This window comes from Pyxicephalus adspersus, chromosome 11, assembly GCF_032062135.1.
Source record: "Pyxicephalus adspersus chromosome 11, UCB_Pads_2.0, whole genome shotgun sequence".
In the NCBI taxonomy this organism is placed as follows: Eukaryota; Metazoa; Chordata; class Amphibia; order Anura; family Pyxicephalidae; genus Pyxicephalus; species Pyxicephalus adspersus.
In genome coordinates, this window is record NC_092868.1 from 35,454,218 (window position 1) to 35,466,392 (window position 12,175).

General features: G+C 37.3%; 2 protein-coding genes across 3 annotated transcripts in view; both read right to left on the reverse strand.

The window, feature by feature from the left end:
- Positions 1–12,175, reverse strand: part of LOC140340425 (uncharacterized) — a 148,599-nt gene that overhangs the window by 84,838 nt on the left and 51,586 nt on the right. The gene's annotated exons all lie outside the window — the stretch shown is intronic.
- Positions 1–12,175, reverse strand: part of SIK3 (SIK family kinase 3) — a 98,750-nt gene that overhangs the window by 18,430 nt on the left and 68,145 nt on the right. The window contains exons 6-15 of one of the 2 annotated variants that reach the window (XM_072425618.1): positions 11,951–12,074; positions 10,072–10,190; positions 9,869–9,979; positions 9,382–9,522; positions 9,223–9,300; positions 7,564–7,673; positions 6,975–7,128; positions 6,013–6,168; positions 5,426–5,496; positions 1,960–2,106 (exon numbers count right to left, since the gene is read on the reverse strand). In XM_072425618.1, the coding sequence (XP_072281719.1) occupies positions 1,960–2,106; positions 5,426–5,496; positions 6,013–6,168; positions 6,975–7,128; positions 7,564–7,673; positions 9,223–9,300; positions 9,382–9,522; positions 9,869–9,979; positions 10,072–10,190; positions 11,951–12,074 (1,211 nt within the window). Of the gene's footprint in view, positions 1–1,959; positions 2,107–5,425; positions 5,497–6,012; positions 6,169–6,974; positions 7,132–7,563; positions 7,674–9,222; positions 9,301–9,381; positions 9,523–9,868; positions 9,980–10,071; positions 10,191–11,950; positions 12,075–12,175 lie in introns of both variants that reach the window. The other variant, XM_072425617.1, reaches the window with a different exon arrangement.

Consider the following 12,175-nt stretch of genomic DNA (forward strand, 5'->3'; position numbering starts at 1 on the left):
GCTGCTGTTTTTATCACAGCCACCAAGATTACCAAACTCAGCTGGCTGGCTAACCACTGAATCGTGAAAGGAGGTCAGATGTAACCCGATACTCATAAGCACTAGCATGGAATACTTCTTATGCAGTTTTCTATGAGAGGATATCAGGGTTGACTGCCCCTCTTTGAGTTTTGGGAAATTTAACAACGTTCGGCTCAGACCCTGAAATCTTTGGGCAACCAAGACATGGGTTATGACCCTTTGATCTAAAAATGGTGAGAGCTATGAAGATACATGGGAGGCTGATTTAAGAATGTAGGGGTCAGAAAAAAAAATCATGTTTGTAGGACTTAGGCAATACCTATTGCACCCACTAAGATGCAAGACATTCAAGCCATCTATAACAGACATGCAAAAATAGAAAGTAGAAATGAAAGGAAAATTCAAACCGATAGTGTTTTACAGTGGATTTGGCAGACATTACATATTTTGGCCCTTTACATATTTACTGACAAGATACACAAGTAATAAGCTGAAGTCGGAAAGCTTCTAACAGGGCAACATAGCCTGTTGGCCATGCTTTCTAAAGGCAAAAAATAAAGGAATTCAGCAACAGACAGGAAGAACTGGCATTAATAGTTTTTGTTCGTACTGGTTTGTTACTAGCCCATGCATACCATAACTTATGCACCATGAAGGATGGGTGTGAATGGACCTTAATAATTTTATATACTTGTACTGGTGACTTTCATCTCTGGGACAGACTAATGAAATGTGTAAAATACATTTTTAAGTTGCCATTACAGCAAGAAAAAAAATGTTTTAGGGGAAAGAAAAATACTGACATTGAAAGAAAACTTAAAAAACAAAAGGCTTTGATCCTTCTCTAGTCCACCAAAAATTTAGCTTTTTCGTACATTTTTTTTCTTTTAATAAATGTATAACTCCATTTATTGGTGTGTTAAAAATTCCTGTCCAAACCATTTCTTAAAAATTTTTATAAACTTATTAAAAAAAAAACAAAAAAAACAAGGTTTACAGATAAAAAAAAAGATTTTTTTTTTATAATAAAATGCTTCATCAAAATTGTGCAATTTGAGTCTAACCACATCCTCTTGTTTACATATATATGTCCTGAGAGGTTAAGGGAAAATAAAGCAATGCAATACTTGCTAACCAGGATTTTGTACAAGGTCACAGCTCAGCTGACTATGCTGAGAAAACACAGCACCCCCTCCTCTATTTGCTCCAGCGTGGCAATCAGTGGGTGTTGAACAAAGTTTGCACATTGCAGTATACATTGACTGTCCAAAGGTTGTAAGGACACCTTAAAACATGCTTCCTAGAAAACCACAGGGCATTTTGTTCTCCAACCATTAAAATACCATAACACTAATCAATACATATTTCCCAGATAAGACAGATTAAAAAAAACACTGGAATGAAATAACAGATTGCATTAACTGTGAAGACCTTTAGATTTGGCTGTGTTCCTAGCAAGCTGCGACAATGAGGCCGGACATTATGAATAACCCATGGTGGTGTACAATATGCTTCAAAATCTCTGTTGTACAAGTTGAAGGATTGTGATGTCCATCATTAAAGTGCGTGTGTTTTTTTTTTTTATAATATATCGTAGAAAAGGGATATTACTACTATGTACCCGCTGAGGAAATTTAAATATTTCTCTTCCTGTCCAAGTGACCATTGTCTCAAATAGACCTGCTGGGTATTAACCATTCCATACACTAACCAAAACAGTTTGGGATTAAATTCCTATTTAATGTACAGCGCTGCGTAATATGTTGGCGCTATATAAATCCTATTAATAACACTATTATTATTAATAATAATAATAATAATAATAATAATATTAATAAATAAATGAACTTTTGAGAGACATACACCTAAAACATATAGTATTTTTTCGCTATACTGTGCTGTTTGCATTGACTCACATGGCCGTTACTAATTACTCACCGGTGCTGGTCAGGGATAAGATGAGGGGGCCAGACTCGGTTTCTAAAAGACTGCTGCTGCCCTAGTTGACGTTGTAATTCTGGAGGAATCTCAGCTGTGGGACTAGTCATGGCCAATGTGTGTCTCTTGGTGCGATTAGCAAGATACCTAGAATACAAATATATTGGTTAGTTACATTTTAAATAATACCCTGATTAATATTATTCATGATATCTAAAGAAAGGAAAATAAAATATAAACACATACACTAACAATAAAAAGAAAATTAACTGCACATTCTGCACTTTCAATACTTTTAACAAAAGTATTTCAGGAACATACTTCTCGATGTACAAATGGAGTTTACTTTTTCTCTCGGTGTCAAACTTTCATATTAGAAAAAAGAAATTACACATCTGTTTTATTGATAGTATACTAAAATCTTTTTGGAAGGCACCGACTCATGTGAAGCAAAAACCATATACAGAAACTGTGATTGCCATATACACAACCTTGACAGGGAAAAAAATCACCTGTTCACAAAAACTATCCAAATATACCACCTAGTGTTGAACTATGAAATTACATGCAGGTTGTAGATGGAGTTTACAAGTTTGACATTTGGATCACTGATTAGAATGAGCATTAGTATCCAGGATTTCCAACCCAATACCCTATATCGTACAAATCCTCCAAGCAAATATTAGTAGTTCTTATTTGAAGAAACTATGGAACAATAGAAAACTAGATACATAAAAATGGTAAGTATGAAAGTATTAATTTAGGTTGGCCATAAAACATTATTACAGGGTGATTAGAATAAAGAAACACCAAAAAACACATGCCAGAAAGGAACTGGGATTTGGGAACTATATGAAGTAAAGCAGACCATATCCATTTAAATATGTAAGTATATTTTTTAAATGATTTTGTATTTATATCAGTTGGATGAAAGCACCAGACTTATAACTTTAAGAAGTGTCTGATTGACTAGTATTTCTGGAAGAATTATTACCTTCGCAGCCGGGCTCTCCATGGAATGCCAGGCAAACATGCCAAAGTCTGGACCTTACAAACAAGACTGGATTGCTTTAACATCCTGTCTCACTCTGCAGGTGATCCACCTACTCCCATCTCAGTGCTCAGCAAGCCCCTAAATGCCCTGAGTTCCTCAACTCACAGATCAGTGCAATGAATAGGAACAAGGAATTAGGCAATGATGGCTGCAGGTAGTATTCCAAGTGGGAGAGGAAGCAGGAGAGCTGAGAGTGTCAACTACATTGTAATGAAACAGAAGAATTGCTAGGCAGCATCTAAACTGCATTGAGGGAGCTTGGTAGAGAATTAGCACTCTTGTGTTGCTTGCATACCAAATGTAAGGTTTGGTAGGGAATAAGGGTCAGACATGGAATGTGATGACATTTCTAACCCTGTAGGAATATGAAAAGAATTTTTGAACATATTAGGGTTCATTTTCCAGTATAAGTTAACAGATAAGACACACAAACTGATTTTTTTTTATTCAGGGTATTCTGACTCTGGGAATACACCAAACATTTGTTTTGCAACTAGGGTGCCATCTACTGGTTAGTTTTAATACACTTATTATGAGACATATATATATATATACACACACACTTTTTGTCGTATTACTCTTTTAAGCTTGTTTTTTTTTTCTTTTGAAATGCTAGGAAACACTTTCATGCAAGTAATATAGATTTGCTTCTCTAGGAGGTTACTTCATTTAAAAAAGCAAAATCACAGATTTTTAATTAAACTATTTTAACAACTAAACATTCTGGCAAAGCTCCAAAAAAATTAATGTTATCATTTAAACCAATGGCACATGTTTTGATTATAGTAGGTAGGGGACACATTATAGAAAACAAAACATTTCACTTAGTACTCTGTTGCACCTCACATGACTTTTTTGACAGGTTGAATTCATGGGAGGCATTAACTTCACAAATGAATAACGTTATTCATCAATAGGGTTGCAGCTTTTTTTGTATAGCAGTTATAAGATCAGCTTTTGTAGGATGGAGTCTTGGAGTCATGGACCATTATTTTCAAGTTCCATTTTTAGGTTTCCATCCCCAGACAAGGTCATTATTGCAGAAAGGGACAAGTGATGTACCTTCTGCAATATTGTGTCTTAGCAGTCTGATCATTTCAGGTTTTTGCCATCAATAAATGAACATCCAACATTTACATTTGACTTTTCTATACATAATTCCTATTTTCTTCATTTGATTCCTACAGTTCCATCAAAAATTCTGAGTCTAATTTTGCCTATTTGTTTTTAATTTCATCTGGGCATTTTCTATTTTGAAAGACTTACGGCTGTCCTGGTACTTTGACATCTTGCTTGTTCTACCTTTAGGTTTCTTTTATTACGGGGTGATTAAATAATATTGCCCTCATTTTTTAATTATATTTTCCCCTACATGGTTTGAATACAATGTGACATTAGTTAAAATATTGGCATTTATTATTATTGTTAAACAGGATTTATATAGAGCCAACATATTATGCAGCGCTGTACATTAAATAGGCATTTCAAATGACAGACAGATATAGTGACACGGGAGGAGGGGAGGACCCTGCCCCGAAACGCTTACAATCTAGGCATTTTATTTTTTGGAAGTATGATTTACAATGCATGAATGGTCAACTGTAAAATAAAATAGTTTTGTGTCATATCTGTGATTTTTTTTTTTTATGGGGGGGGGGGGGGGGGCAACAAAATTAAACAGCTGAATGAACATCCTCAAAGAGTAATGATTCCAGAATTTTTGCCAGGGGTTTTATTAAATTGTGTTACACATAATCACCTGTGAAATTAACATTGTGAATCTTGTTTATCCTCTAATTCTTGTGTAGATTTAAACATGCAAAATTTGCATAACAAATACATACATTCACACTTAATAGCTAAATATACAGTGGAGATGCATATTGGTGGACTAGAAAATTAATTCTGCTTGTCCTGTTTTGGAATTCCCATATAACATTGTTTTAAAAATCCCTAAACAAAAGAAGCCTGAATATAGTTCAGTAGAGCCATTAAACGTGTAAGCTGCCAAAGGAACATTGGTAATGATTTTTCCTTTTTTTTAAGTTCCATATAAACAGTTGCCAAATTATCCTATACTACAACACAAGCTACTTTTCTATTGCTGGAGTAAAGGTTCATCTTCTATCTCTAGGTTCTTGGTAACTGTACTACACATAGATCACAATACTGGATCTTGCTTACATGGATGTCAGGTTCAGATTATGGATAAACAGATATTAGAATGTGTAAAAGAACCTTAAAATAAAATTATGCCTAAAATTATTTAGTTATGCAAGTAAATTGGTCTGTTTAATTATTCATTACTCACACATCTACCTTTACTGCCAGTTACACAGATAGTGTTATTAAGTAAATTAGAAAATGATCATGTTTACATAAAATATTACATAGAATGAAGATTTGGGTTACCTTTGCACGGCTTCCTGGTCAGGCTCTCCATCTGAGCTCTCTTCATCCACTGGAGTAACAGCAGGTACTGCCTATGTCGCAAAAAATAAAATATTAAAATTTAGGTGAAAAAAAATGCAATTCCAAACTTTCTTTTTTTTTCCTTAACAAGCCAAACAAGAGATTTGCAATGTTTACAGCTTTACATTTTTTTCTATAGAATTTGCAGCGTTTTTCTAGACACAATAGTAATAGATCTGTCAACATTATGCTATTTACATTACCAGTGAGCTTATATAAACACAAGGATAAGAAATATGTATAGCTGGTTCCTTCATATAAACATTACTTTTCTAGAGATGTCTACTAATGCAGCTACTATATTTCAAAACATTCCAAGATGTACAGGAAATCATGACACCATGTGCCACACATATACTTAAAAACAAATATATGATCTGTTTGTTTACTGTAGGTTGCAATCAAACTTTTCACTCAAACTTTTAGGATAGACTAGCACTTAAGTCATTTATTTTTTTTTATCTATGTAATTTTGTTCTCATAATAAATGTGTGTTAACAGAGAGAAATTAATCATTAAGCACTCACTGTTGTCATTGTGACAAGAGGGGAAGGTCCACGTGGCCTCTTCAAAAGTTGTTGCGCATGTAACTGGATGTTGGCCCCTCCATCAGATGCTCGACGCCCAAGAGGCCCCATGCCATTTAGAAGCTGAAGGGTTGGAGGCTGCAACAGGGACTGTTCCTGTGAAGAAAATATACAATCTGTATTCTCCGATAATGTGTTTAGGAAAAAAAAACAGAAGGACTTAATCAGAGAGAATAACTGGATGTAATATAATCACTAGGAAAGTAAAAGCCATGACAGCAAAAGAAACATATAAAGAAATGCTATGAATCTGCAGAAGCAGCAGGTGAAATAGCTGGCTTGCGGCCATTCAATTCAATGCAATGCCACCAAAAAGTGACTTCCACAACTGCCTATTTCAGTGGGTTCATTTGTTCTATTTACTCACTGCTAGAATAATGGAAAAGTAAAACATTTTATGAATAAAATAGAAATAAAGATATAATACTTCATGAAGAAATACATAAACAGCACATTTACATGTTGCATTACATGTGAAAAGAAATATTTGCCACTCCAACTTACATTTTTGACCTAAAGCAAAACTGACAAACTTTTAAATAATAAAAGTCACACTAAAAGCCCAACACGTCTATTTTTTTTTTTTTTTTTTTTTACATACACGGGACACTTAGGCTTGCATGTTCACTGTTCTACTATTCAATGAAAGAAACGCCACAACTAGTACAGTGTTCTCCCCATGCCCTTTTAGCTAGGTGCACCACCCGGCACCTTTCAGTAACCACCTGGCTGTTTTTGGGTAGTTACTGAAAAGTTGGGTCACAATACAATACAATCGCCTACAATTTCTTCCAACCCAGCTTAATAACATTTCTGGGGAAAATTCTGTAGTAACAGTGTGATCAATGGACTTTTCTTTGTCCAAACTCTGTGTGTAAACTGCTCATAATATATTTAAGTACCTTGTATTCAATGTGACCGCTGGGTGGCATGTTCTGCATTGGTAACAGTGGATGAAGAGTATTTGCGTTCTGTGTCACTGGAAGGAATGGCGTTTGTGGAGTGACCCGTGGGAATCCAGGAATGATCTTCTGTAGCTCCTCTGCTCCTCCTTCACTGCTGAAAAATATTTCATTTTCAATAAAGACACTGTATAAGATTAGATCAAAATAGTGGCTGCTGAGCAGATACTGCATCACCATACAACATTCTTAACCTTTCCATACTGCTAAAATATTAAAATTAACCTGGCTTTGGCCTAAACGTTTATGTGTAACATCTTATGTGGTGTCTGCAAGTTTGTTTTGATCTTCAAATTGATCCCTGCGTCACTGTGGGTCATTTGGTTCTTCGGCTTTACATGGGGTGACAATTTATTCTTAAGTTAGAGCGGCCTGCATCTCCAATGGGAAATAGCAGCTTTGTCCTTTGACAGTTAAATGACATGGAATGGGGCTTTATCTTGATAGAAGCTGAAACCACACATACAACCTGGGTCTAGAATCCAAAAGGGCACCCCATTTTCTCATATTAAGCATGAATATCACTAACTGTGTATCTGGCACTCCAACTGTGTGTCGCCTCATTGACAGGTATCGAGCCAATGCCTCCGGTGAAGGCTCTTCTCCTTCATCGCTGTCCAGATTCATTGTGCCATTTGTCTACAACCAAACAGAAGAAAAGCAGGAGGGTCATTACATCAAATCATAAAGTGAAGGAAACAGTGGAGAATAGTGCGGAGCTGTGTTGTACCACGTAGATGAAATCATGGTAGTCATGGGAGAAACATGGATGCTGACCCTCTTGCTTTAGTACTTTGGGTCATTGATCCTAAACAATGGTGCTGATAAAAAAGTTCTGACTTTGAACACACTTTCTTAATGCACAATTACTTTTCGACCACTGTGTGAGAAAGCATTAAAGCCAGAAAGTATGAAATAAAAGGCAATCATCTATCACAGAAGTCTTCAGTTGAAGCCCCTATATGATTTTTTTACTTTAGCTATATTACAGAGATGGACCTTGCAGTGTTGAGGGCTTAGAACCTCAGATTTTTTTGATTGCTCTCGGTGACCGCTGATAGGGAAGTTCACTCTCTAAGGCTATGTACACACATCAGATGTTTCTCGTCCGGGGCTAGTATCGGGCGAGATGTGTGTACAGTGCTCATCTAGCATTAATGGATCCGTCCTGGCGGATGCACGAATGATCGTAATGCAAGTTAAGGGCAGAGAGAGCAGTGGGATGCCGCTCGCTCAATCTCCCCCCTCCCCTCTCGACACAGCAGACCGGCGCTATGTACAGCGCTCATTCATGCACCTTTCAGTCTTTCACCATTATTTGCAACGACAAAAAAACAACATACAAAGCCTAAATGTCTAATCACCAATGTCACCCGGTGACACCAGATACCAGGTGACACCCAGTGGCACCAGAACAACAATAGATAGGAAATCTTCCCATGGGGACAACATTTGCCACCATGACAACTATCTTAGAAAGGACCACCCCCACATTGGAAAGGTATCTTTCTGACAAGAAAAAATAAATTCACTTTCTGTACACACACAACAGAAAAAAAAGGGAAATCTCCTAAATTGGAGTTGTAAAATGAAACAAAACTGACAGTGTTAAGCTGCGTACACACTTGCAATTTTTGTCGTTGGAAAGGATCTTTCACGATCCTTTCCAACGACAAGGGAGTGCACGATGCATGAACGGTGCTGTACATACAGCACCGTTCATGCTCTATGGAGAGGGGAGGGGGAGAGCGACGGAGCGGCACCCTGCTGCGCGCTCTCCCCCTTCCATTTTATTAGGATCGGTTGTCTGCCATCGTCCATGGATCCGGCAGGACGGTCGTTCGGACGATGGACGACACCGACTGTACACACGGCAGATTTTCGCCCGATATTTGGCCGATGCCGATTATCGGGCGATAAAAATCTGCCGTGTGTACGTAGCTTTACAGGGTTTAATTCTCCTCTCTACTCTGTACAAAGACTAAGGTATTTGCATAATGTTTACAAAGCATTTTTGTGTTTTACCTTCCGGTAAATGGAGTTTCTGATAACTGTCACTTAAAAAGCTTACACACACAGATAGATAAATTCCATTTGTACTACTGTTATGCATATATAACACATGTTATGATCTTGCCTAAAAGACCAAAGTTACCATTCCAAATCTTGCTATTACTTATCAGCTTACCTCTACAATTTGGTTCTCGGGGTTTATGAGTTGGACTTGGGGCACATTCATACTGACGGCACTGCCACCCGTATCACCCTAATAAAACAGAAATAAACATCAGACAATTGCACTCATGATCCTGAAATGGCATTATGATAACCCATGCAGGGGACTTACTGATAATGGTGAAGCAGGATAGGCCACAGGGCGAGGTACACTTGGTGGAGTTGGGAGGCAAAGAGTTTTATGTCTTTTTAAACGTTCACATAGCAAACTGTAGATAGCACTGTAGTTATCATATGCATCCGTTCTCAAAGACTGATGGGAGGAAGAGAAAAAGTAAAAATGGTTTAAGCAACTCAAGAAAAAAATAAGTTTCCAAAGGGAAAACTTTTAGGACACTAAACGGTTATCTCTAAACTGGGTTTACGTTAGTTTTGCAGAGATTTCCTCCCTTTTTTCCTTTTGTTCCTACAGAACAGGAAGCGAGGGGAAATCTCTTATGTGGGAAAACAAAACAAACAGGAGAATTTAACCAGTTCATACTCCATCCACAATAAAAGAAAAATTGTTTAGGCTTTAGATATTTCTAAATAATTAGAGATGTCAGACACAACAAGAAAGCAGATGACAGGAAGATATGTAAGAATTTCTAACAATTTACCTGCAAAGTGCGGTCCTTGTCTAATCCCATTTCCACCATAGTAATTAAAACTTGCTCGTTGATTGGCTCCCTCTGCCTCTCCATCTTCACATGCTGGCATTCAGCTATTAACTAGGAAATTATGCATAAGAACAATAAGTTGACTCAGAATTTGCCAGAACAACATGTTAGTCTGCCGGTTGGCCTTTGTAGAATCTACTAACCCTTTCAAATTCTAGATCCTGCTCGCCAAGACACATCCATTTGTGTTTACAGATCTGCTCCATTGTCAGACGCTTAGTTGGCTCCAAAACCAACATGTGTCGAATAAGGTGTTCACATTCTGTGGCAAATAATAAAATTAAATATTACATTCTCTGATTAGAAGGCACAGCTTACAATGAAGTCACAAACTGCTCTGCTGACAAATCTACAGGAACTGTGATCCATGAAGCTGGGGCTGTGTGGTGCCATGCATTGTTTTAAAGCAGCCCGCTCTCCTAAAAAATGCCAGTGGCATGGCGAGGTATGATGTAAAAAGTGTGTTGGGCAGCTATTCAGAAATAATAGCACCTCACACCAAATCACACCAAAGTGTAAGATGTGCCCAACAGTAGCGCATGTTATGTGGACAGCCATTCAGCTTTTGTCCAATATTACATATATCGAATAAAGTTCAGTAATATTGGCTCATGGGTAAAACTCCCTGGAAGGCATCTATCTGCAGACACTATCACCTTGACATTGAAGACCTTCAGCAGGCATCTACTAAGCATTAAAAATATTAAGCAGCTTTGTATAATAACATTTCAGCTCAAGTCCAAGGATGCCGAATGCAGTTGCTTACTATGGTGTTGGCTGTGGCTTTGTACAATGCACAAGAATTTACAAGACCTCAGTAGGTATTCAGCCTGCTAGAATTCATTCAACAAGCTCTGAGAGTCTTGGATCTAAAAATGCTTACACAATTCTTAGTGAATGCCTTCTGAATATTTGCCTTTTCAATTAGCATAGACATTCCAAGATTTAAAAACAGGCCACACAAGCTATGCACTATCTCCGTGATCAAGGTTACAGCAGCTCAAAATTCCTCACAAGCAATCTTTTGCTGTAAGAAGACATTAAATGAAAGAAAAAAATGAATTGCAGACAGTGAAAGGGATGTCATAACAATTCCAGCAATAATGTTGTTCAGTTGCTTAGCGACTGCCTTTTAACAATGTTTGGTGCTGACTATAGAATCACCGTCTTCAGCAGATAACCGTGTAATCAGATAATGATGCTAATGCTCATTTTACACCATGATTTGTAGCTGCATAAGCAGAAGAGATTTGTAGCAGCTAAAACTATACCCTGAAGTACCGTATTTTTCGGACCATAAGACGCACTTCCCCCCCCCCCATGCACATAAAATATTTTAGGACACTATTTGTTTCAGAATCTTTTTTTTCTTCATTTCCCTTCTCTAAAAAAAACTGGTGCGTCTTATGGTCCGAAAAATACGGTATGTCACGGGACTCAAGGAAACACCTGTACAAAAAATGCATGCAACACAAGGGCCAGTACACTTTTTTTGACCTTTGGCTCAAGATTAAGTGTAACAGAAATGGAGAGATGTCTTTGAAACCAAACAGCTTGCATACACAGAAAACATGAGGAGCTAAAGAGGTGTGTGGGGTTACACAGCAAGAATTACAATTTTTTTTAGTAACTATTTCTTTAAGTTCCCAGGAAAACATAAAACTGCTGTATTCCTTACTAGAAAGTGTCCTAACTTGTATGATGGAATTTCAGATGGATTTTCCTTAAATATGTTGGGAACACCTTGCATGCACCATAATAGGTGGGGAAGGTTGGGACTGTTGGTGAGATTAGATTCTGAGGGTACCAGTGCCTCTGGATAAGGACAGGTCTGCCTATCCTTGACAATGTGCAGAAAAGGCATAGGGACCCCAGGTATTATAGTATTTTAATGACTTACTGAATGAAAAACCTAAACCCTACATGTAGCCCTTAACTTGAAATAGCCCAACACTATCAGTATATATTTAGCAGAATTGATCATTTTAGGAGAGACCAAAACAAACATAATAAAATGCAAACCTGTGGACATGAAAAAGGGGATGCGGAACTTTCCACTCAAGACTCTGGCTCGTAGGTTTTGTAATGTACTTCCATCAAAGGGGAGAGCACCACAGACCAGGACATACAGAACGACTCCCAAGCTCTGAAAATGGGTGAAGAAAAAGGAGACGTTAGAATTTAAACCAACACCTAAATTGATTTTGAGGTAATCGATTTTACATTTGCTATAAAGGTTCAAAAACA